The sequence below is a fragment of the Artibeus jamaicensis genome, unplaced genomic scaffold, assembly GCF_021234435.1.
Source record: "Artibeus jamaicensis isolate MK-2021 breed Jamaican fruit bat unplaced genomic scaffold, CSHL_Jam_final contig_685, whole genome shotgun sequence".
In the NCBI taxonomy this organism is placed as follows: domain Eukaryota; kingdom Metazoa; phylum Chordata; class Mammalia; order Chiroptera; family Phyllostomidae; genus Artibeus; species Artibeus jamaicensis.
The window spans coordinates 33,884,951-33,911,119 of NW_026521924.1; the positions used below are offsets into that span (position 1 = coordinate 33,884,951).

At 49.4% G+C, this 26,169-nt stretch overlaps 1 protein-coding gene across 2 annotated transcripts; it reads left to right on the plus strand.

Moving 5' to 3' along the window:
- On the plus strand, positions 1-26,169 carry STX16 (syntaxin 16). Of its 2 annotated transcripts, none has more exons than XM_037153496.2 (8): positions 1-918; positions 16,889-16,996; positions 17,391-17,531; positions 18,310-18,475; positions 19,250-19,341; positions 19,806-19,949; positions 21,106-21,186; positions 23,450-26,169. In XM_037153496.2, exons 1-8 carry the CDS (start codon positions 787-789, stop codon positions 23,552-23,554), a joined length of 969 nt encoding a protein of 322 aa, XP_037009391.1. In that variant the 5' UTR covers positions 1-786; the 3' UTR covers positions 23,555-26,169. The 2 variants fall into 2 exon arrangements, with proteins under 2 accessions (XP_037009391.1, XP_037009393.1); XM_037153498.2 differs by having other exon boundaries at positions 2-867.

The window sequence follows — 26,169 nt, forward strand, 5'->3', positions numbered from 1 at the left end:
GAACCCGGGACCACAGTACGGAAACGGCCCGGGGCTGAGCTGCACTCAGATCCTGGGATGGAGGGAGCCGGAGAAGAGGAGTGAGAAGGCCGGCAAACAGGCCCCGCTGCCTTGCTGGAGGCCGGCGGCCTGTTGTGACAGTCGAGGAGCTGGCAGTCCAGAAAGGGAAGGGGTCAGGAGGTCGGGCCTGGGCCTCAGCAGGCTCAGGCGAGGCCCACGAAAGCAGTCCCAGGCGCCCTGGAGTTCAGGGCCGTGGCCTCTCCCGATTGTACAAAGAGGGTCAAGGCCAGGCCTCTAGTGGGGAAACTGAGTCAGACCCAGGCCTCATGGCACAGCCCAGGGGCGCGTGTGAGCCAAGCTAAGGGCAGGAGACCAAGACGCTTGAGGGTCTCTGAGACTAAGGGGGGTAGGGGGCTTCAGAGCCTCCCAGTCCAGAGCTGGATTGGCGAGTGAGACGCTTGTAGATCCGAGGTTGGATTGGGGAGGGGTCTCTGGGAGGCTGGCCAGCTAGGCAAGGATTGGGGGGATTTAAGTGCTTAGAGATCGAAGGCAGGTCTTGAGGAGGGGTACTCAGACAATTGAAAAGCCTGGGCGGCTATTTGGGGAGGGGTCTTCGTGCTTGGACGAGGCGCAGCGCTGCTCCTGTCTGGCTCGGGGTCTGAGGCCTTCTCAAGAGAAGCTGCTGCGAAGGGTGGGCCGACTAGGCCAGGCAAGACCAAGAAAGTGAACAAATCAGGACTATCGTGGGCGGGGGGCCCCTGACAGTGGGGTCACAAAGGGTGAGCCATGGCCACCAGGCGTTTAACCGACGCTTTCTTGTTGTTGCGGAATAATTCCATCCAAAACCGGCAGCTGTTAGCCGAGCAAGTGAGTAGTCACATCACCTCCAGCCCTCTGCATTCACGTAGCAATGCTGCGGTGAGTCCCCGGGCGGCCTCTCCGACACACGCCTCGTGTGCACTGCGGCTCTGCCTGTCTGTCTGTCTGTGTCTGTCTCTCTGTTTAAAAAAAAAAAAAAAAAAGGATAAGAGTAATTCGGTGATGCGAGGTCTCTTGGCATCTGTAGATGGAGGGGGGGGGAATTAGGTCCCCGCTCCACCTCTGCCTTGCTCTCTCTCCCTCCTCACTTCCGCAACCCTCCCAATTCCTCGCCCCCGCACCCCACTTCCCCACCCCGCGACCGTCGTCACTGCACGACAATCCGCCTCCAATTTACATATGTTTTAACACGAAGATTTGGAAGCTTGGAGGCTTTCTGAAGCCTTTTTGTTTCGTTTTGTTTTCACCCCCCTCCCCCCACCCCCCCATGCTGAGCCTCACTTTGGTTCTGAGGACAGGAAGCGGGATCACAGATCCAAATCCTTGCAAATGAACAGCACCCTCCCCCCAAACGACGAAGGAGTTGTGGGGTTTGGGGGGGTTAGGTTTTGTTTTTTTCCCCCTTTTTCTTCTAATGGCCTCGCAGCCCGCTGTGTGGTCGCCTACCTTATGAATAATTGCTTCACTGTTTTTTCTGGGGGCTCGTGTATGAGCTTGGAAGGTGCTGGGATCTTCGTTTTCCATTTCCCTGGCAGGAAATTAAGCTCTTCCCTCCATTCGAACTTAAAAAAGAAAATAAAACAGTGTGTTTGTGAAAAGGAACCCCCAAATAGCACAGGTTTTTTAATTTCATTAGCCTGAACCTTTCTTTAGCCCCGCAGCAGAATCTGGTATAGGCAGGGCCCTCAAACATGACATCTTTCTGGGTTGGTGTTTGATGGGGGCTTTTCTCCCTTTGTGAGCCTCAGTTTTCTGCTGTTAAATAAGGGGAGAGGGCCGTCTGGATGATCTAAACCAGACAGTAATGATTAGCAGCTTTCTCATATCTGAAATGGAAAAGTGCGGTCATGAAACTAATTTGTAGGGGGGGCTGCGGGCTTTAGACAGCCCAGGGGCAGCCTTGAAGGAAGAAGGAATCAAGTCCCCCCCCCCCGCCCCCAAAACCAGGTTCTTGGGGATTAAACTGGAAATATACAGGTTTGCAAGTCACGCATTCCTTTTACCTCTTAGGGACTGTATTGCCTTTTCCTTTATTTTTTCTTTATGACTATCTAAGTGCTTCAGAAAAATGATGCCATGTGTCTTCATTATGGACAGGATGTCCACCCAGACAGATTTTCTGTTTTGTAAATCACAGGTGGAAACTGCCTTTGGCCATTGTTGCTCCTGCAGAAAAGCTAGTCCAAGCCGTGTGAGCAGTTTTAAGGGTAAAATCACTCACACTCAGATAAAAAATCACAGAGAACAGGGGTAGAGTGTGTTTATATTTTTACTTACTTAGGAATTTGAAGGTTTTTGCATTTGTAAACTGAAATGGCATTATACTGAAATGAGTGTAAAATAGAAATGGGCTAATTCCAGCACTAATTTTGAAAAGAATATTCTGAAATAAGCAAGAATTAGAGAGTAGAAATTGAATGAAAAAAATTCCATGTTGGAACTTGTTTTATTAAAGAAGATATAAGGATTACATGTCCCTTAAATGGCTTGATTTCATGTCACGCTGTGGGGGGGCGGAATACAAACAACTAAAATTCACCATGTTCCTAAGGTGTCTCTTTTAATTGAATGAAAAAATATTGTTTGCTTTTAAATTTTTATAAGGTTCAAAATACTGTGAACTGTTGGGTGACGTGACACTTTTTTATTATTAATTACGACAGTAATTAGATCAGACAGTTTAAAAACCTGGGGTCTGAGACTGGCAGCTTTTTAACAGTGCAGCTCTCAGTCAGGCCAGCTTTTAAAATGGTTTTCTAAGATAGGCAATTAAAAAATGTATATTTTTATATATCTATATAAGCTAAGTCAAATAATTAAAAATTAATACCCAAAGTGAGCAATTTGGAAAAATAGATAAGTCAAAAAATGTACAAATGGGTAATGCAGATAATTTCTTGAAAATACATATCCAAATCCAACTAAAATTTAAAAATGTATATCTATAAGCTAAGCCAAACAATTAAAAATTGATACCTAAAGTACAAAATTTGGAAAGTAGATCTGTCCAAAAATGTACAGATAGGAAAGGCAGACAATTTCTTGAAAATAAATTTCCAGATCCAACTAAAATTTAAAAGGTGTGTATATAACCTAAGTCAAACAATTAAAAATTGACACTTAAAGTACACAATTTGGAAAAATAGAGATGTCAGAAAATATACAGATGAGTAATGCAGACAATTTCTTGAAACTAGATTGCCAAATCCAACTAAAATTAAAAATATATATCCATAAGATAAGCCAATTAAAAATTGATACCTAAAGTACACAATTTGGAAAATAAATGTGTCAGAAAATGTATAGATGAGTAATGCAGACGATTTCTTGAAAATAGATTTCCAAATCAACTAAAAATTTAAAAAAATATATCCATAAGCTAAGCCAAACAATTAAAAATTGATACCTAAGATACACAATTTGGAAAATAAATGTATCCGAAAATGTACAGATAGGTAAGGGAGACAATTTCTTGAAAATAAATTTCCAGATCCAACTAAAATTTTAAAAATGTATATATAAACTAAGTCAAACAATTAAAAATTGACACCTAAAGTACACAATTTGGAAAAATAGAGATGTCAGAAAATGTACAGATGAGTAATACAGACAATTTCTTGAAAATAGATTTCCAGGTCCAACTAAAATTAAAAAAAAATATATATATATATATATATATATATATATCCATAAGCTAAGTCAAACAATTAAAATTTGATACCTGAAATACACAATTTGGAAAAGTAGATCTGTCAGAAAATGTACAAATGGGTAATGCAATTTCTTGAAAATAGATTTCCAAATCCAACTACAATTAATATATATAGATATATATACATATATCTACATATATCAGCTAAGTCAAGCAATTAAAAATTGATATCTAAAGTGCACAATTTGGAAAAATAGAGGTGTCAGAAAATGTACAGATGGATAATGCTATTTCTTGAAAATAGATTGCCAAATCCAACTACAATTAATATATATAGATATATACGTATATATATCTATATATATCAGCTAAGTCAAGCAATTAAAAATTGATATCTAAAGTGCACAATTTGGAAAAATAGAGATGTCAGAAAATGTACAGATGGATAATGCTATTTCTTGAAAATAGATTGCCAAATCCAACTACAATTAATATATATAGATATATACATATATATATCTATATATATCAGCTAAGTCAAGCAATTAAAAATTGATATCTAAAGTGCACAATTTGGAAAAATAGAGATGTCAGAAAATGTACAGATGGATAATGCTATTTCTTGAAAATAGATTTCCAAATCCAACTGAAATGAAAAAAATTATATCAGCTAAGTCAATAAATTGAAAATTGATAACTAAAGTACACAATTTGGAAAAATTGATATGTCAGAAATGTACAGATATTTAAGGCAGACAGTTTCTTGAAAGTATATTTCTAAATCAAACTAAAAATACATGTCTAAGAGCATTAAAGAATATTTTCTGTATGTTAGACCATTTAAAATGTTACATTCATTAGACTAAAGTCTCAGATCATTTAAAATATTTTTGTAGTCCAGACAATCTAAAAAATAGAATTTGCAATTAAACAAAAATGGTTTGCTCAATTAGAATTAAAAAGAAAACACATTTATGTATTTTAATTGTGTGCATTAAAAAACACATGGCAGGTCGTCAGTTTCTGAAGCGTTTTGAGGATGAAGGTTCCGTCTGCAGTTTGTTTACAAATTCTGCAGAAACTATTTCTACATAAAATCAATGTGGCAAGATACTAAACTTGGCTAAGTAGAGGGTACAGTTTTTCAACTTTTCTGGAAGTTGGAAAAGTGCTGCAAACACTGGGGAAAAACTCTCTCGTCTGACACAATTTTTAACAACTGTGAAGTAACTTGTGCAGTGTTTTTACTGCAGATCTAGCTCATAAAAATTTTTAGATCTCTTTTCTGACTTGTTAATTTCAAAACCATGTAGCAAATCAAACTATAGCTGTCAGATTCGAATGTGGGCTGGGTTTTAGGTGATTTTAAGAAAATATTAATTAAAATAATTAACTGATTTCATTTCTAATTTTGTTGGAGGACTACTGAAATTTTTAGTGGTGAAATGTCAAAATATCACTTCATAGTCTTATTACCCCCCCCCGAAATGAAACGAATGAGGCAAAGTGTTACTAATTGTTGAATGTGGTGATGAAATGGGGAAGTGGATTTTATTCCATTTTACCTACTTTTCTGATTGTTTGAAAATAATAAATAAAAACTTGAAATGTACACATACCTATCATGTTAAAAACACAAGGAAAACAATTAAAAGGAGACAATTTGTAAATATCTAAAACTCAAGCAATTAAAAGGGAGGTAACAAAAAACTCCAGAGTTTAACTTAATTTTAAAAATTATAACCTGAACTGTCTAGTTTCTAGTTAGAAGAAAAAGCTGTAGAAGTTTATTTTCGTGTGTGTGTTTGTCTCACACAACTGAAAATAAATGACATGTAAAGTAATTGTTCTTGTGTGTGTTTTTTAGTTTTAAACCTGAATTTCCACATCCTTATTTAAGGAAAAAGCTGTGGAAATTGGTTATAAAGTGGTGTGTATGTGTATCTCACATAAAAACAAAGCACACTGAAAGCCTTAGCATTAAAAAAATTTACACGTGCTTTTTTTTTTTTTTTGCATCCTAGTTTGAAGGGAGGAAAAATATCTAGACGCTGGGTGTTGGTGGTTTGGGGTTATTGTGGGCACCTGTACGTGCAAACTACAACAGGTGTGTGCAGCACTGGGGCAAGTAACTCCCAGGAATTGAAGGAACTGTGCAGTGACCCAGTGACATGCACAGTCCTGAGGACCAGAGGGACCTGAAGGTCACCTGACCCCACACCCCTGTGCCTGCCTTCCTTGACCACAGTCTGTGATGGGCCAGCAGCTGCTCACTGTATTGCTTGTACTTGAAAAAAAAAGCCCTTGCCTCTATTAACCCCAACTTTGCCTGTTACCTTGCCTCCTGGGGCCCTGTCCCAGGCTCAGGCCCTTTGGGCCTGGTCACTCTCCTGCATGACAACCAGGCAGGCTGCTTGCTGCCTGGAGCTTTCTCTAGCTCAGCCGTCCCGGCTAAGGCAATGAGTTTGTTTCTTGCCAATGAGTGAAATCTAGTTTTTTTCTGTGTGTCCTTTTTAAACTTCTATACCCAGAACTGAACAAAATTCCACTTAATTGTGTTCTTGGTTGTGATGATATTAGTGAAACAAATAGTTAAAAGCAGGCAGGGGGTTGATTTTGAGACTATCAGCAAAATGCAGTTGTTGGCATTTCTCATTCATTCTGCATTGGCCTTCGTTTTTGCTTCCTGTCACGGTCATGCCTCGGGCAGCATGGACCAGGGGAGGGAGTATTGGCCTCCAAGTCTGGAAATTCAGGCCTAAGTCTCACTGCCATGGCCCAGAATGTGTCTTTAGGCAAGTTTTTAATCTCTTTGGCCACCTTTGGCCTTATTTGTAAATTGAGGGGTTTGAATTAGGTGATTTCTAGTGGCCCTGTGGATTCAACAATGCTTTCTCAAGTCCTGTTTTATACATTATTATTTCTCCTGACCAAGGCGCACGGCCTTAGCTTCCAATTTGAAAAAGAGAAATGCACCACCCACCACAGCACAGGGCCTGTTAGCCCAACGCTGCCGGCAAATGCCCTTAGAGGTAGCCCCAGTGCAGTGCAAAAGTAATTTGGACATTGTATCAGCCCAGTGCAGGCTTTAAGGCAGGCCCTCATTCAAGCAGTTACAGGCAGCTTGGCTTTAAGAAGCTGAAATGAATTTACAGAGTTAAATAACCATTCAGAAAATGTGTATGGTCTTGAATGAATGGATGGATGGATGGATGAAAAGGAGAAGCCGGTTACCGTTCTGATCCCGTGTCGGCTCTGCGGTTGCCTTTGACCTCCCAGGACGCTCTGACTGCAGCCTCTCCGTCAGCGCTCCCTGCCTGATCGATTCTCTGCCGTGCACTAACGCAGAGTCTGAGCACGGGAGCTGGAGTGCCCTGCTCTCGGATTAGCCTGAAACTAGCGCATTATTTTTAATAAAACACGGTGTGCTTTGAGGGGAAAAGAATCTAAGGATTAACTGTGGTTAGAAGAAACCCGAGGGCCTTCTTCAGCCTGGACTATGAAATCGGCTGAGATCTGCTGAGAGTTTGCCGGCTGCCTGGCCCGGGGCCCAGCCCTTGCCATGGGCAGCCCCAGCTGGTCCCCCCAGGGCTCTGTCAAATTAGTGCTGCAGTTTTTCCCACGATACAGACAAGGAAACTGAGGGTCGGGCATTGGAGCCTGGTCTGTTGTCGCCCACCCAGCAGGTCTGGGAGCTGGGGAGGGAACTCAGGCAAAGCCGGCCTCGGGGCCTGTGCTCACCTGCCTGCCTGCGGAGGCCCTGGCCGCTCCTCCGGGCGTGTGCTTGCAGGTCCTGGGAAATGCCTGGCCCATTGTTTACTTTTTTTCCTCTTAGAATAGTGCAGCATCTTTCTCCCACCTCCCAGCCACAGGGTCCACTTTAACTTGCACAGTGAAGGTTCTAAGTTTCAGTCCAGGCCAAGTCTGTTGGAAAATCAGTTCTGTGCCTTTGGAATCCAAGTATGAAATCATTGTATATTTCTCTTTAGATCTGTTTGCTTTTCTGCTTCTGAAGAGTCCATTTGAGCGGTGAGGCTTACTCGAGAATAAGGGTACTTTGTTGAATAAAAGTGAAGCAAACTTTTATTTTGGCAGGAACGGAAATAAAGTAAATATCACTATAGCATAGAGCTGTATTTCCAACTCATTTTACTCAACTTTTCCAGACTTCCTGAGTAAACACAGATGGGTTTCCACTTATTTTTCAGTTTTATGCAGAAAGTTCTTTAGACTATAAATTCCACATGCTACTTGGAGTTTTCAGTATTTTCTTGGTTGCATGCCATTGGTAGGTCAGAAACCTAGATTTAGACATTATAAAGATTTAGAAGGTGGTGATGGGCAGCAACGTGTTTTCATTTGGCTGTATTTTGGGTTTTTCTGATGGTGATTCTGAATGTTTTAACTCGGGTCTTGATAACATTTTCTGGAATTTGGTGGTAGGGGGGATTTTGAAAGTGTTCTATTTTTAAGTAGCAAAATTGGAGGGGGAGAGGTTCCCTTGGACTAGATGACCTTCTGAATTTAATTTCTGATACACCGTGGTGGTAACCGACTACCACTTGTATAATTCCCTGAATTGCTTGCAAAATTAGGGAGGCTGGAAGGTTGGGTGGAAAGAGGCCTGCACACCTGGGTCTGTCCCCACCCCAGCCAATAGTGACAAGCTCTGTGACTTGGGACGTACATTTATACATTCTGGAGCTTGGTTTTCTTATTTGTAAAAATAGAGTTGTATTTAGCCCATGACTCCAATTTCACCTCTTATCAACTAGTAATTGTTGAAACCAAAAGATTAGGGTCTGCACTGGGAGAGGCGCCCGAGAGGATAGGCGCATGAGTGGCAGAGCCGGCAACCGGGGCTCGCAGCCCGCACGCGGTGCACAGCTCTGTGCCAGGGGCCGCTGCCGCCCGCAGCCCGCACACGCGCCCCGGACTCAGGCGCCTGGCCTGAGTCTTGTTTCAGCAGTGAAAACACTTCAGTGCTTTCCTGATGAAAATGTTAAGTTTAAAAAATACAGACGTTTTCTTTTCTCTTTAAAGTAGAGGCTAATTCAATCAGATTTCCTTTTGACACTCTCTTTATTAATACTTCCTCTGCTACAATTATGGCACAGTATGTCTCCACGTGGAATTCTGTCCGGCTCTCAACAAACTGCAGAAGGAGTGGGGGGCACTTTCGGCTTTTGGTGTTAGCTGGATTTGTTAGTTTATGATAGTTGGATTTTTACACAGAGGAATGGTTAATGACATTTTTATTGCTTCCATTGTTTAATAATATTTTAGCCCTGACCAGTTTCATTTGCACTATTAATTTTTAAATAAGGAAGTTATGTTTTTCTTTTGTAAATGTACTGCTAAGCATAAAAAATCAACACGGTTGATTATTGACATTCACCACTAATTATCTCAGGGATCAATACTGTAAAAAAAAAAAGACATCATTGTTTAGATGATCTATCATTAGTAAATATCTATTCAGAAGATAGAGTTCTACGTTGATCTAAAAAAGAACCTTTAGGTTTCAATTGAAACTTAATCCTCTGGCTGCAGGAGCTTCTTCCTTCCTGTTTACCCCTTAAAAAAAAACCCAACTCTCCTTCCCTGTTTTTGTTTTATTTGCTTCTATAATAGCTTTAAAAATAATGGTGCTTTCTAGACTAATAGTAACATATGCCAAGCAAATGGGAATAGTTTTTCTGTGTTTTTACCACCTGTGTCTTTCTCCGGGGAAGTGTGGTTTCCCGGCTGGCTTATTAATAATACCCACGGAGAAGCCGGGTCTGCGGGATTGAATTGGCGGAGAACCCAGATACGCGGTCACTCAGTGTTATCTGACTACAGCCATAGACAGTTTTTCTAATCTTGCTGTGTTTGCAGGGCTGCTTTACATGTTCAAATATTCACACATGCGACATGGTAAAATTACATCTCAGCTTTGCTCCCCTATTTTCCTAGGGGGAATTTAGAATATTGTGTGTGATATTTGATATTTATGAAACAGATGAGCATTGCATTTTAGTGTAACTGAAGCAAATGTGTTTTATTTGCCTCTGTTGCATTTTAATTTTCACAACTATGTACTGTTTGTTTCCTATCATTTCTAAAACAACAGTCACAGTAAATATAAATGAAAAAACAGCTTTTAAGGTTTTTTAAAAAATAAAGGAAGAATCATCATGGGGAGATTGTTTTAAATGCCTTGGTTACTGGATCTTTATTTTTTTAGTCAACTTTGGAGTTATTTAAAGTCTTAGTATTTTCTCAACTGACCATACCTTATCTGTCTGTCTGTCTGTCTGTCTCCATCCTGCTTTCTCTCTGCTGTCCCTAACTGGATGGGGCCCATGGGAACAACATATCTCTGCAGGAGCTGGATGAGGTATTGTGTTTTGAATATTTTTATATGTCAGTTCATGCAATTACGCCCTTTTTTTCTGTAGTCTCCGGTCATATAGAAAATGCTAACAGCGCTTACACATAGTTTAGCATTTGTTCTGATTGCGTATCACTGCTGTGTTTAACAGTTTAACACTTGGGATTCACTGACTGCACTTTCCCACCGGGTAGATGGGTGGTTTACAGAAAAGCATTCACAACTCGTGGGCAAGGGGGTCGACTTTGGGAGCAGGGTGGGGTGGGCCTTTGGTCGAATGCAGTAAACCAGGCCGTAGGGTTACGTGTGCAGCTGCCTCGACTTCTGCGGTGCAGCTCAGGCGGAGTGTGAGGACCCGCTTCCGGGGAAAGCCACAAGAGGGGGAACAGCCACCACCTGTTAGGGTCTCCACAGTCGCTACTGCTGCATCTGCATCGACTGGGCGGTCCTCCACCCCCTCCTCCTGCCCCCTTGCCAGCAGCACGCTTCACGCCTTCTCAAGACTTCTGAGCAACTTGGCCAGAAGATGGAGAGAGGATGTGCCCATGGACCTTTGTCCTAGCACAAAGGTGGTCCTAGCCAGCGGAAGGATGGAGAGAAAGGGGATTGAGCCATGCTTGTTAATTTTGTGTGCTTCTGTTGCCTGCTTTAGCGATGAAGGGGAAACTATTTTTCCACGAGGGTAGGCATTTTAGGAAGAGTAATTGGGGTGGGGAACGCACCCCAATTGGGGTGGGGTCTTCGAAGAATGAGCAGTGAGGTGGCGTTAGGGTGACAGTCTTCAAAACCAATTAGGGTTCCTAATTTCTAGGTTGAGATCTACCTGTAAGTTCTGAAAACCTTAATGAGTTGGTATAGTAATGAGGACAGGGGACAGACGACCTGAGTGTCCTTCACTGGGAACTGGTTCAATTACCCAGCACCCCCACCTCTCCGTTCATGGCCCACGGTCCCCGTGGGAAGCTGCAGCTCAGGGCGCTCCTGGCACAGCACCCGGTGCAGGGGTCTGGTGCAGAGTGATGTGGGCAGCGTGGTACCCCCGCTTTTTTTTTTTTAAGAAAAATAACTGGCAATTATGCCTGCAAGTACTTAGAAACTTTCTGAAAAGAGACACAAGAAATTGTTGATAGTGGATACATTCCAGGAAAAGTCTGGGATGGAAGAGAAACTTCCTTCCTGTTGCAAACTTTTTTCTGTAGGTTAGATAGATGTATTTTAAACCACGTGCATGTACTTTTTCATTAGGAAACAACTAGTATTTAAAATCAGGCCCTCAGCTGGAGGCCCGCCGTACCAGGTGCTGTGGCCATGCCTGACCGGGGGACCCCCCTGCCAGCACCGCGGGGCCCTGGGGAGAGCGGGGCACTGCTGCCCACACACAGTGGGGCTGGCAGAGGCTCCACGTTTGCTGACCAGACTCCAAAAGCATTAAGGCTTGAGGCCCAGAGAGTAGGCTTTTAGGACAGGTGTCACTACTTTTACTGAACATCTCAGGACTCGTGACCCCCGAGAGGAAGAATGTGGCAAGGGGGACAGGAACCCTGGAACAGCCTCCTGCTGAAGCGGCGCTGGGTGCTAGTCCCACGCCCGCCCGAGGGGGTCGGCTTAGGGCTTATTTACTTCATTCATCCGTGCTGTCCATTTGTTGTCAGCTCCCCCAGCTAATTAAACTTGTACATTTATTACTGCTGAGTGCCAGGTGCTAAGCGTGGTACCCGGGCCGCGCTCCGCCAAGGCTGCAGTAGGGCTTCGTGGGGACCTCTTCGGAGAGCTGGGGCAGGGGCCTCGGGCCCAGCTGCACTGGGGCAGGAGGAGGCCGGAGCCAGCTGGGCAGGCCACGTCCCTCGGGCCTCCCCAAGTAAGGCCACCTCATCTGGTGGCTTCCTGTTGTCTGTCCACACTCGTGGTCATTCTACGCAAACCAGCTCAGCCTCCGCACCCTGGGGAGACTGGCCTTCACCCCCCTGCAGAAGCGCCGAGTAAGGTGTCCCCGAGGAGGAAGCCCAGCCACCACCGTCTCTCCAGAGGCGTGTCTGGTCTTCTCCTTGGTCTCTATGGAGTCGTCTCCCTGATTGTTGTTGTTTTTTTTAAATTCTAAATAGGAACATTCAAAAATTATAAGAAGTAAAGGTCCAGCCCCCAAACCACACAGCCTGGGGAAGTCTTGGGGACATTCGAGGACCCGGGGGCCGTGGCTGGGCTCGCTGGTTACGCGGCCGAGGGCGGCTTTGAGCGACTGTCCGAGCACAGCTGGGCCTCAGTGTCCCTCTGCAGGTCCGCTGTGGGCTTGAGAAGACGGGGCCCGTGGAAGTGCAGCGCCCGCAGGACACAGGTCCTGTTGCTGCCTCCCTGCTGCGGTCCAGGGCGCGTAGTCGTTGAGCGAAAAGGAAGACCAGTGAACAGTGGCCTTTGTGTGTGAGAGCGGTGATCGTCGGCTTGTTTTATTTCTCTGTCTTTGGCACATTTAAAAAAGTGTCTATTTTAAACATTTATTGTTTCATAGTCAAAAAAGTAAACACTATTTTAAGAGTGTCACAGATTAGAAAAATAAAACCACAGCGCCGACACGCTCGCTCCCACCCACGTGCTCACCCCCTCCCTCAGAGCCGGGTGTCCTCCAGTCTCCCAGTCCGTGGGCGGCACCATGGAGCTGGGGCCCCGGAGGCGAGGCTCGTGGTCCCAGAGTGTCACGCGTGCTCCACGGCCAGCTCTCATGGAGGCGCCAGTGGCCAGCCTGTCTGTCGTCTTCAGCGCCCCTCCTGGACTCTTCCATTGTCCATTGCCACGTGGACAGCCCGGAAGTGTCAGCCTTGCTGCTGGTTAACGTTATGGTAGAACCTGGTTTGCTTTTTTAGGATGGGGGGGGACGTGTGTCTGACTTTTTAAATTGCAACAGAGGCCTCGCCGTTTCCTTGGTCTCATGGTTCCCTCGGTTGGGCCCCCCCAAAGGCGGGGCTCTGTGGTGGGAAGGCTGGGTGTGGGGAGCAGCAGGGCACTCGCTCGGTGGGTCCAGGTGTCACGGTCTCAGGTGCATTCAGGGCCTAGGTAACTTGGGGACGCTAGCGAGAAGCCTTGGGCCTGCTGCTTGGAGCGTCTGTTGCAGTTTTGCTGTCCTGGGGAGGTTGAGTCAGACAACTCGGGGTCGGGCGGTCACCTCCAGAGTTCTTGGGGGACAGAGCTACCAGCGAAGAGGAGAGCTCTTAAATTCTTAATTCTCATAGTACAATTTTTTATTTAAAAAGTTTTTCTATTTAACAAATATGGAAAGATGTCTTTAACTTCAGAAACACAAGTTCTTTTGAGAAAAACTTCCATCACCAACATTATGTGTCCGGAGAGGGAACTAACTTGAAATTCAACGAGGATAAGTAGAGAGATTTAAAACTCGGGCAGCTTTGTAAAGGTCTAATAATGGCTGATACGGCAACTTGAAAAGCGATGTGTCCTGGATCTTAAAAAGATAAGAGAACATGTTTTTAAATGGCAAGTGGGCTTTCTGAAGTTGAAGGGTGATTTTGCATTTAAAATGTATTTTTATGTTCATATTTGTTTCAGTTTTAAATAACTAACGTTTATATTCTCTTTTTTGCCATCCCAATATGCAGTCCTTTTTTTTTTTTTTAAAAGAAAAATGGTACAAATTGTGATGTGTATTCCAAATCTACACCAATAAAATAGAGGACACACTTCTTCCGAGTAGGGCTGTACTTCTTTGTCACGGGGGGGCTGTTGCTGTGGACTCGGTTGTGAAGGGAACACGTGACAAGTTCTCAGCCTCGAGGCAGCAGCCGTTCTGTCTCACCGGTGTGACCCTAGTGTGCCACGTGGGCAGGTGAGGGCCAGTGAGGGCCAGCGAGGGGGGCCGCACCTGTCTCCATCCCTGCCGCTGGGGGTGGGTCCCATAGCAGAGGGTGTGTTGTTTCCCAGTTTTGATTTCCATGCATCTGGGGGGCTGGGGAGACACTGTGTGAAACCAAGTACCGCGTTGAAAGAGTCGAATCTACTTCATGCAATTAAAAAGTCCTCATTTGTTTCCGCTAAATTGATACTAATTGCTGTGCATGTGATTTAGATAAAGAACATCTCAATCTTTTTTAGTTGAATGTGTATTTGTAAAAAGTAAAAATTAGATCCTGAGTTTAAAAACCACCAATAAAACAAGTTACTATGATTGCTTTATTGAAGTACGACATTGAACACTGCATTGATGAGATGCAGTGGGTTAGGTGGTAAACCACCAGGACCCACGGAGGGGGGCACCTTAGCCATTTTAGGTTTGGCTTTGTATGAACAGCTGGAGGTCTCAGTTCAAGTTCGGCCCCGGTCAGGCAGCTCCGCTGTGTCCAGCACCGGCTGGGCACTGGATGCGCGCGTCCTCCCATGCCTCGGCCAGTGCACTCCGCAGAGCCACGCCTCTCGGTGGCTTGGCAGCAGGACGTGAGGGGCAGCCAGCTCCGCCTCGTGCCACCTTGCACTGCACCTGCCCTGTGTGGGATGAGCTCTGCAGCTTGTCACTGTGGCCACCAACGGCAGCCAGAGAGGCTTTTTTTGTTGACATTGAAGTGCTTGCACATTTCGGGGGGGCTTCCTGCAGTTTCTGGTGCTGTCAGTGGGGACCTGGTAGGGATCGGAGGCCTGTTTTGTGTTGTGGTGTTTTTTTGTTTTTTGTTTTTTTTTAATATTTTCTTTATTTATTTTTCGAGAGAGGGGAAGGGAAGAAGAAAGAGAGGGAGAGAAACATCAGTGTGTGGTTGCCTCTCATGTGTCCCCTGCCGGGAACTGGCCTGCAACCCAGGCATGTGCCCTGACTGGGAATCGAACCGCAATACTCTGGTTCACAGGCCCGCGCTCAATCCACTGAGCTACGCCAGCCAGGGCTGTGTTGTGATTTTAATCTGAGGGTCTGTTGTCCTGATTTGTTTTCTTAGCAAACTGCAATTCTATTTCACGGGCCTGTCACAGTGATTGGCAGCTGGTAGAGTAGATGGCGCTTCTGGAGTCACCAGCCCAGGCCGCACCTTGTCACTAATAGCTTTGTGACCGTAGGCCAGGTACTCACTTTTCTGAGTTTCAAGTCGCTCATTTGTAGATTGGAATAATGGGTCCCTGGCTCACATAGCTTTTGCGAGGATTAAAATCATAAAAAGCAATGTGAGATTTCTATTGGTGGGCTCTCAAAAGCAGACAAGGGGGCTGTGCACGAGAGTGACGCAGAGCCCTGATGTGCGGGCCGGCTGTCATGCCTTGTCCCTGCGAGAGCTGAGAGGACACTGGGCTTGCGCGGCCCACGTGGCGGGAGTGTGGGGACTCAGTCACACCTCGGGCTCCGGGGCAGCGGTGGGTAGTCTGGCCTCTTCCCTGTGCCCTTCGCTTGCATGTGCTCCCTGGAGCCCCAGGGCCCTCTTAAGAAATGGGGACAGGCCCCTGCTGCGAGCACAGGGGTCCCAGGCAAGGCCCCAGGGGCTTTCAGGGATTTTGCTGTGAACTCCCTGTTCAAAGTGTGGGACTCATTGCTTGAAGGATGCATTTAATCTTGTTTGGTTCTTAGGTGGTATTTCCCCCCCTCATCTGTGGATGTAAAATTTCTGTCTCGTCCCTTTATTGTTAGAAAAGCAAACAAGCACGGTGTTTGGTGAATGAACGAGGTAAATGTGGACAATGCTGGCTGGGAAGGGGGAGAGGTCACACACATTCTTCACCTGGTTTTGCGGTGCAGGAAATGGACACAGTGTTGCCTACAGAGGACCTGTGTGTGCTGTTTCCCATCACTTTCTGATCCTCATGTGGATCTTTTGAAGTGGGCATTTATGAATCCTGCGCTCCAGAGGCCCCCCCCAGAGCCTTTCTTCCCGTTCACCGCCTCCAGGTGAGAGAACAGGGCTTCCCTGAGCCCTGGAGCCCGATCGCCCCCCTTCTTCAGAGCGTACAAGGCCGCGTGTTCTGCGGATGAAATAAGCGAGGACTGTCGGTAGCATTCCAAAAGAAGCGGAAATGTTGCCCGCGGACATTTAACCGGAGAAAGGAAATGACAGTGTGAGAATGCATGGAGACGTGAACAGTTGGGTTTGCCAAATGGTAGATAATTTGCTAGCTGTTTAAGCATTTCCTTCACACACTGTAACACATGGTTAATGATCCCGTGGCCAAGTTAACTGGCTCGGCCCTGTTTCCAAAGTAAGCTAAACTGCACGCAGGCAGATACCGCCGCCGTTGAACTTGGTGCTCACTCCACTGGCAGCCTAGTGTTTCTTTTACTTCCTTCTCGAAACATTTTTCAATTTCCGTTTACATCTAACATTATTTTGTCTTAATTTCAGGTGTACAGCATTAGCGGTCAGACAGTCACGCCCTTTCCACGCCATGCTCCCTTGGACATGGCCCGCCCCGCCCCTGGTTGTCTCGGGTCACTGGCCGCACCCCGCGCCGCCCTCCACGTCCCAGCCGGGCGAGTTTTCTTTAGCTTGTGTCTGATCACATTAGTTGTTGACTACTAAGAAGCTTTTCTTCTAAGGCACTTTTGTTGACTTTTTTATTACATTTCTATAGCAGATGAGTCCAATTCACGTTCACGAGTGTACCCGAGAAAATTAGGAACTGGTGCGTGAAAAGGTAGACGCGCAGTTCCAGGGTTAGTGGTCTCAGAGCAAGCGTCTAGTCAGGCAGCTGTGTGCTCTCTCTTCCGTCTGTGAATTTTCTCAGGGAGAGGCACTCAAGGGAGCAAGTGTGTGCCCAGCCAGTAATTCCAAGCTACTTAGTAATTCTCGGTACTTAGCTAGTCCCAAGCCGAGTAATTCTTGTGATGTTCCTTTATTTCCCGGCAGCTCGCTGACGACCGTATGGCCCTGGTGTCGGGCCTTAGCTTAGACCCAGAAGCAGCAATCGGCGTCACAAAACGGTCACCTCCTAAATGGGTGGACGGAGTGGATGAAGTAAGTCGAATGTTAGTTTCACACTCTCTTATGTGTTTAAGTAATTGTGACATTAACCTATTTTAAGATATTTGCCATAAAAAATGGATTTGGCTACTCCTGAATGCATGTCCTCAGCTTTTGGTGCATTGAGTGTGCATGGCACCAGAAAGGGGGTGCGTGCTAGTGCTTTTGCAGTAACCGCCTGAACTGTAGGGAGACACTGAAGAGCCGTAGAACATGGGGAAGTGGTACTTGCATTTCTGGATATTTGAATGAAAAGTTGCTCGTGCATTCGGCAGCCTCCCTCCTGATTGGCTGGGGACAGCAGTGTGTACCCAAGTGTACCTGGCTGCCTCCGAGGGGCAGGTCTCCGGCGGGCGTCGACGGAGCTGGGGTGCTTTTGTTTGCCTAGATCCAGTACGACGTCAGCCGGATCAAGCAGAAGATGAAGGAGCTAGCCAGCCTGCACGACCAGCACCTGAACAGACCCACCCTGGACGACAGCAGTGAGCAGGAGCACGCCATCGAGATCACGACCCAGGAGGTCACCCAGGTGAGCGCGGAGGTGGACACCCAGCCCTCAGGCGGCCCGGGAGCCTCGCCAGCTGTCAGAGGGCGAAATAGTTCTCCAGCCTCACCGCCCGGCCTGAGGTTCGGGAGGGGACCTGCAGAGGCGCTGGGCTCTCCACCAGCAAGCGAAGGAGCCCGAGTCTGGGGGAGAGGACTGTTCCCTGTTGCAGCAACTCCTGAGGGTTGATCTAAAAAAATAACCCAGAGCATTGCTGAGTTGAGTCACCCGATTTAAAAATGTGTGTAACTTCTGCTGTGTACTAGTGCTGAAACTTTTTTTGTGTTAAAAATGGTCCTCACAATTGGAGATTGGGAGTTTCTGCCCTAGACTGAGTATATCAGTAGCCTAGGAAAATAATCTCTTGTAAAATGTTAAATTTGAGTAATTTTCAGTTCAAAGGGCATTGGTTGCATGTTCTGTTCGTTGGCGCTTCCTGGGGGCTCAGGAGGGGAGGAGGGTGGTGCGGAGGGGGCCGCCTCTGCTGCCCTGCTGAGTCCCGGCCGAGGGGCGGGGTGCTACATCTCCTCTACCACAACCCCAGGGTTCTCCCCGCAAAGTGGGGATGACAGCGCGTGCCTCCTGGGAGGGCGGCGCCTACGTGGGGCACGTGTACACCTGGCGCAGCTGTTGGATCTGGTGCGGCGCCAGCCATGTGAACTGCGCTCTGCTCACCCCTGCTTCTGGCGGCCAATCCAAGCAGCCTTCAGGCTCAGGGGTTCTCTGGGTGGGGGACAGGCGCGAGCATTCCGGCCCGTCTCAGCTCTTCCACAGGTGCCAGCGCGCGGTGCGGGCTCTGCCCAGCCGGGCACGCCGGACCTGCTCAGAGCAGGAGGAGCGGCTGCTGCGCAACGTGGTGGCCTCGCTGGCGCAGGTGCTGCAGGAGCTGTCCAGCGGCTTCCGGCACGCGCAGGCCGGCTACCTGAAACGTGAGTGCGGCCTCCACGTCAGGCCTAAAGAACTTGACCTCAGCCTAGCATGTGTAACAGCCGGTAGCTTTCTAGGAGTTGGAATGGGGAGCTGCTAATGAATGGTGAAACCAGTCATAATCCTACAAAAGCTCTGTATTTCCATAGCAACCCTAGTAGCTGAGAGAGCCGGGAAACCTTTCTGGGGGCGGTTTCCACGCTTCCTGAGCCTGGGGGCTCAAGGGCTGGGGGTGGGCCCTGGATTCCAAATGGCACAGTCGGTTCGGCTGTGTTCTGCTGATTACCCTACAAACTGTTTTTCTTTATCACCATTGGAATCAACAGTTCCCCACATACACTAAAAACTAGTCCTTCCCCTGTCTGGCAACTGCATATTTGTATTTTACTTTTATTACTTCTAAAGTTTGGTTTAGATCCGTTTGGAGTTTGTACTAGCGATGCTTCTAGAGAAAAATACTGATTTTTGAGAAGTGTTTTGTAACAGCAGTAGATTCAGTGTTGTGCTTCACTTGGTGACTCTCCGGTTGCATCGTTTTGCCGCTCAGTCGGCGTCAAGTGAGTCGCGTGCGTCAGCGGTGTCATTTTGCTTTGACTTCCCCAAAGTGCTTGCCCGCACATTTTTCATATTTTTTTACTGCCCACGCCCACTTCCGAAGCTGTTAAGAGCATCCCCATTTTCACCGTTGAGCTTTAATCTAGGTTTCCCCTTGTGAACCGTGGAGCATTCCCCAGGACAGTTTGCACGTTGCAGTAAAGCGAACTCCTCTCTGGTAGGCATGAAGAACCGAGAGGAGAGGTCCCAGCATTTCTTTGACACGTCGGTGCCACTCATGGATGATGGAGAGGACAACACTCTTTACGACCGGGTACGTGAGGGGATGCGTCCCGCTTCTGCCCTCCATTCACCTGTGACCTGTGTGTGAGGCAGGTGGGCCCGTGGCCTGCAGGCCCAGTGGAAGTTTCCACAGCAGGCTGAAGGGCAGCCTTCTTCCTTCCCAAAGCCTCTGGGGAGACCTCGGAACTGCCCTGCAGAACCTGGGGGCAGATGCTCAGGGCTCTCCCTGCTGGTTTTGCCACCTGACCTTGCGTGGCTACGGGCCGCGGCCCTCGCCCTACGCCCCACTTCAGCCGCTCCTGCCCTAGGTCTGGCTTGCTCTGGGAGTTTGGCCCTCTCCTGTTAGGGAAAGAGAAGTGCTCTGATGTGTTTTCTGTGCTCTGCAGGATGGTTTCCAGAAACCCCTCTCTTTCGGTCGCGTCTAAAACGGCACACACCGTAGGGTTCTGGCGGGGGCAGTTCTGACGTAGAGGTTCTGTACTCTCGTCTGGCCAGGGTTTCACAGAGGAGCAGCTGGTGCTGGTGGAGCAGAACACGCTGATGGTGGAGGAGAGGGAGCGGGAGATCCGCCAGATCGTGCAGTCGATTTCCGACCTGAACGAGATATTCCGGGACTTGGGAGCCATGATCGTGGAGCAGGTACCCGGGTTCGCCTGCCTCCCTTGTCAGTGGGTTCTCCCGCCATAAAAGCTGGTACTTTTCTCACTGTGTACTCCTACCAGGAAAAGAACTTGAGCCTACCCCTGTGTATGTATATGTGTGCGAGCATACACATGCATACATACGTGTACGCATGCACAAAGTACGTACATGTACTGCTTCCATTCTTTATATGAAAAAAGGCAGTCAATTTTTTTTTTAAGACAAATGAGTGTCAGCAGACATGCTCATGTTCTCTGCCCCAGGGGTGCGGTGGGAGCGCACCCCACCCACACTGGGGGCCTGGCCGGTTCTGCCCATGCTCAGCAACCACTGGCAACAGATAAGGCTTCTCTCCTAATTTTGGCAGGTTACTGCGTGACTGGAACCACTAGCTTTCAAGTGGAATTAAATTGTTTGTTCACTGTTACAATCTGATTAGGGTATTTTATTATCTTGCCAGTGGGGATTTGGGTCCTGATCCCCCTCACACCAGCCGAGAGTGGAGTGTGGAGGCTGCAGAAGATCTAGTTACATTAATTACTGCTGTGGCTCCCAGGGCGCTGCTTCCCCCTCCCTCCTGATGCGGCACGCTTCCGCCGAGAGCCCCACGCTGCCCTGCAGCCCAGTGGCCCTGCTTTCTGTTCAAACCCAGAGATTAAACAGTTCAGGACAGAGGTCTCCTCCAGGCACCTGTGAGGTTCCCCAGGGTGGGTTGGAGCGCACCATCCTTGCTCCGACCCGGGACGACCCATGCTCACGACTGCAGACACGACAGTCCATTCCTAGGCCTGGTTGTACTGAGTCTGGCGACCCTGGTGTCCTCTGCCTCCTTGACCCTAAGCAGCAGGTGGGCCCTGAAGCTTGCCCTTGGCCGCTCGAGGCCAGTTCCCACAGAACCGTGCATTTTTTGAAGCACCAAGAAGCCTGAGTGTGGCATATCCTACGGTGATGAAACGCGGACCAGAAACTTCCTCGTGAGCTAGACTTCATTGCAGCTGCCACTGCACTCTGCCCTGCATCCCGACGGTGCCGGCTGGGGGGCCCCGGGCTCCCCACGGGCTTTGCGGCACAGCCGGGTGCGCAGAAACGTCTGTTTCTACATCCGCGTCCCCACCTGCGCTGCTGATCGCCTGTCCCTGTCGTTTATTACCAGGGCACGGTCCTCGACAGAATTGACTATAACGTCGAGCAGTCCTGTGTCAGAACCGAGGACGGCCTGAAAGAGCTGCACAAGGTAACACCCTGTCTTTCGGTCGTTGGGACTTTGAGGAAATGCTGTCCAGTGCCAGGAATTTGGGGGGTCTCTTGCACCGCAGCCGCCTGCAGCACGCTCTCTGCACCACAGCGCACCAGTGGTCTCGCCCGGGCCGACGGTGGGGCCGCTGCCACTCTGCCGCCGTTGGTGTGCCCGGGGGCACCTCGCACTGGGACCGGGATCGCCGAGAGCCCCGCCCGTGACGGTGCACTCTAGAAGAGCGGGGGCGTCTTCCCTTTCAGAGAACAGCCCATTCTGCGAGGCCTCTGGTCTAGCGCAGCGGTTGAACGGGCACTTGCTGGGATGCGGCTGAGCGTCCGTGGTGCTCGCAGAGGCCCACGCGGCCTCTCGTGCGATGACGCATTTCTGGTGGTTGCTCTGGGGGGGTCGCCCTGCACAGGACGGGGATCTGATCCTCCAGTGACCGCGGTGCGTCTGTGCGCGCGCCTGGACGAGACAGTAGTTTGTTGAAATGAGAGCATGGTTAGCTCTCTTATTCTTTGCTAATGTGGCTGTTTCAGGAATATTTTTCATGATATTTGTTAAAAGTAGATGAGAAGCATCTTAGAACTCTTGGGATCGTGTATGAGAAACACAGCTAAACACTGCCAAGCGGCTCCTGTGTAGAACTGGGGGCCTTTTTACTTTAAAAGCAATAGAATGCTTCACAGGTGAAATAAATAAATCTGTGCGTCTCTCGTGTGTTTGACGCCCACCAGTATTTCTACCACATCCCGAGCAGTTTTCCAGTTCCTTCACGGACCACCCCGTCATGGGTCCCACACCCGCCCCTTTCTCCAGCAGAGAGGGCCCCTCCGAGTGGCATCGGGTGCTCAGAGGAGGCCGGCACAGGTCTGCCAAGAACCCTTGGTTCTCCTGTGTCACTGTGGTGGGGTGTCCCGGTCCAGCCTGCCTTGTGTCTGCGGAGGGCTTTGGAAGCGTCTAGATTCATGTGGTGGCCAGGCCTTGTCTGTTACAAGAGTGAACCTGACTGAGTTTCTCACTCTCTGACACCCAGGTTTTGATCTGCTGTGAGATTGATTGTGTGTTGGTCGCGGAGCTTCCTAAACTCGCCAGCACGCGTTTTGTACTAGAACGCGGATGAGGGGAGAGGTTTGTCCGCGGGAGTATGCAAGTCTAGTGGGAACTAAGATTTTGTTGGAGGTTCTCCTTTATAAATCATTTTGAGAGGTTTTAAAGCGTACCGTTAGTGTTGGCCTCCCTGGTGTTCTGGGTTATTTATTGGGAAAGGAAGCGTACTTGTCTTATCTCTCACGTCCCCTTTGCTGCCGGAGACGGCGGCCGCCTCCTTGGCAGGCAGCTTGTCTGAGGCTGCCGGAGCCTCAGGAGTCGCTTCGCAGCGGCAGCCGGCCTCTCCGGCCCGGCCTGTCCTGACGTTCCGCTGGCCTGACCGGGGGTCCTGGCGGGGAGGCGTGGCCCAGGTGGCCAACAGAGCTGCGGTCAGGTGGGGGTGACATGGAAGGAGGACAGGAGAGAGTGGGTGTTCCTAGCAGGTGTTTCTGGGGCCCCTGCTTGCCCCCCAGGCTGTGTCCTCGTCCTTCCCAGTGAAATGGGGAGGTGGCGGCCTCAGCGCGGGCGGCCGGCTGGCCCTCGCCGGGTGTGTCACAGCCGCACTTGCTGCTGCTTCTCTGGCCGGCATCTGCGCGGGGGCAGCCCGGCGGTGCCGAGCTCCACGCACAACCTCTGTTGTGTCATCGTGGGCACGGGGACTCGGGTCAGGGGTCGGGGGACGCTTTCTGCACTTCACCCCCATGGGGGCACTTTCCAGTTTTTATTTCAAAGGTTGAATTTTCCCTTGTTGCCGTATTCCGGGCAGGCAGGACTCACGCTATTGGCCCCATCAGGCAGCGGAGTGATGTCACCCTGAAGGTGTATGCTCCAGGCGTCCGGCTTCCCCAAGGAGCTGGGCCCTGGCCGCAGAGGACGTGGAGGAGAAGGCAGACCTTGCCTCTCCCACCAGCCTGCGCCCGGTGCCCGCCCCGTGTCAGCGCCCCCCGGAGGCGGTAGTGCTCCTGGGGGGCACAGTAGCAGCAGGTTATGGCTCTCCTTGGTGCCAGCTGGTGCTGGCTGTGTGGACGTGGCTGGTGGAGGGGGTGTGGTGAAGGAGCTGGTAGCCCAGATGTCAGCTACCCAAAGGGACCCAAAGGGAGCCTAGGGCGGGAAACGAGAGGCACTTGACTTTGGGGAAAATGACCATCTTTTCCCCTTCCTCTTTCTGTAGGCAGAGCAGTATCAAAAGAAGAATCGGAAGATGCTTGTGATTTTAATATTATTTGTCATCATTATCGTCCTCGTTGTTGTCCTCGTCGGCGTGAAGTCTCGCTGAGCGGCCGGGTCTGTGTGCCGCGTGGATCGGGCGTGCGGGCCGAGCCAGGCAGCGGCGGCGGAGGGGTGCCGCCGGGCCGTCTCGTGGACTCCTGGACGGTGCTCCGGGTCGGGGGTGGACTCTGGCTTCCTTGGCTGGCGGCAGCGGGAGGGCCGTGGCGCTGCCGCAGGCGGAGGTGGAGCCTGTGGGGTCAGCAGCGACCCGTTCTGTTCGCCGAGCAGAGCAGCGGGACGGGTGGCCCTCCTCGGCCGTTTGGTGTCGTCCTGTGTGCTGTCCTTCCTAGCAGACGTGTCTGAGCAGCGTGCTAAAATAATTTGGGGGAAAAGAATTGAAAACCATTTGGTTTTTAAGGATTTGGTACCCAAAATTTATGGGCAGAGGCAAAATGCCTCTTCGTCTTTCTCTGTTTATTCTCCAGTTGAAAACATGCTGAGAAGTCCTGTGAGAATTTATAATCCGTTCCCATCACCTTCATTTCGCTTTTCCATCACTGGTAATGATCAGAGTAACAAAGTGTGAAAAACAAGAAACCATCGTTGATGTTAATTAACACGTTTGGATGGGCCAGTTCAAGCAGCTCCGTGGGTTTAACTGAGTTGCGAACGGAGCAGCCCTCGGTGGAGATCCCTGCACTGCGCTCCTACTGCGACCGGAGGGTTGCTGAGCGGGGACGCCTGCGTTTAAAAGTTGGGGATTTGAACTTACCTGCCACTGAAAGGAAGCTTGGCAGGGCCATGAAAGTCCCCTGCACTGGCCTGCGTGTCCCCGTGCGTGTCCCCAGCCATCCTTGCTCAGTCTGTCGCTTACATACTGTCTACATGATGACCTGTCCAGACCGGCCGCCACTTAATGAACTGTGAGTTTACACAGAGGCCACTCTAGATGGGCCACCCCATTTGGGTCTCCAGTTATTAACCACACATCACTCCATTTCAAAGGGGAGTGTTCCACCACAGATGTGGCTCCTTGGCTCTCCCGTTGCCACTGCACATGCCCAGGAGGAAGGCGGCCTCCTGCCGGCAGCCCCTGGGCAGTGAGTGCCACGCGGCTCCCGAGCGCGGCTCTGTCCTGTGCTCGTGGCCACCGTGCTGCTCCAGTGCCTCCGGGAACCATGGTCGCATGGGGGTGAGGGTGACTTTGAGAAGGGAAGCCGTTCGTGTTTTGTTTGCCCTTGTCTCTTTTTCGATGGCTTTTCCATTGTTTTTACCTCTACGTGTTACCTTTTATTTGGACCAGTCGCTTAAAATGCTGCTCTACAGTGTGACTTTGAAGTTGTTTCTGGGAATTTAAACTTGAGTCCAGAGATTCAGGTGGCCCCAGCCCTCCCTTCCCAAGTTGTTGCCAGCACCAGGGAACCCCTGGGCTTGTTACTGATGTGGCCGTAGGGTGGCCTCAGGTGTCCCTGGCATTTCAGGAACTGGCGTCACATTACTGGGAAGAGACGTCAGGGACTGGGTAGCCAGCCTCACCGTGGTCGTCCCTGAGCTGCGGGGCTTCTGTGGGTGCTGAGAGTAGCTGAGGGGCGTCCTTGCTCGTCCCAGCCAGTCTGACGTCCCTGTGGACCAGCCGCTCCTGGCCTGGGACCACTTGGACCAGGGCCTTCCTCCCGGATGGCCTGTACCGCTAACGCTGGACCACTTCTTAAAGTGCTGTCTTCATGACCCTTGAAGGACAGTGACCCTTTAAGAAAGGATCTCTATTTATTCGTATTTATTTCCAGGGAATAAGGTGACTAGGGTTGGTTTTTGTCCCCCAACCCCTAGGGATAAATCACAGATCCGACTGGAAGTGGCTTTAAGGCTCTTGCTGCGGTGGGTAGAGCGTCCATCCTGACGGAAACCAGGGCAGCACCAGCCCTGGCTGCCCACTGCCCAGCCCACAACCCCGAGCCGCCTCAGAGCCTGCGTCCGCCGGCCTGCTGGGCTCCCACAAACACTGTATTTTCCTGCTGAGCCTTTACTGGGGGCAGATCGGGACTGGGGACGGTAAGAGTAATGCAGTCACAGTGTCCTGGAGCCGCAGGACCATTCCTTCCTCCCAAAGTGGGCGGCTCCTTTACCTGCTGAAGCTGCTGTCCGTGGGAAGGCCCTGGCCGGGGTGGTGGCTCAGTTAGTCCCTTCGGCCCCCGGGCTCCGCCCAGAGACGAGGGCAGCAGAGACCCTGCTGCTCCGTGACCGGGGGACTCCATCCGCCTGGTGAGAGGAGACCTCGGAGGGTGTATGTCAGTTCCCCAGAGCCCCTGCCCTTCCCCCAGATTGTGACTGAAGCCGACTGTCTCCGGTCTTATTCATCGGGGCAGGGTGGAGGGTGGCCTTGCCGTGGCAGGAAGCCGTGTCTGTTTCTAGTGGGTTGGCCACGCCCTGCCTGGTGGGGGAGCTGTTTGTGTGTTGACACTGGTGCTTTCCACGTTCTGTCCGGGCTAATGGCTTCGTGAAGGCAACAAAACCCTCCCAACCTAATCCGTCAGATAAGACTTTTTTCCTGGTGTGCTTAATGAAATAAAGCAATTAGTGAAGCGCTTCTATCCAACACGCCTGTTCTGTCCTTTTTTAAGACTGATTCAGTGTTACTGGAAACTTTTTGTACAATAAAGTAATGGTGGAGATGAAACCTCA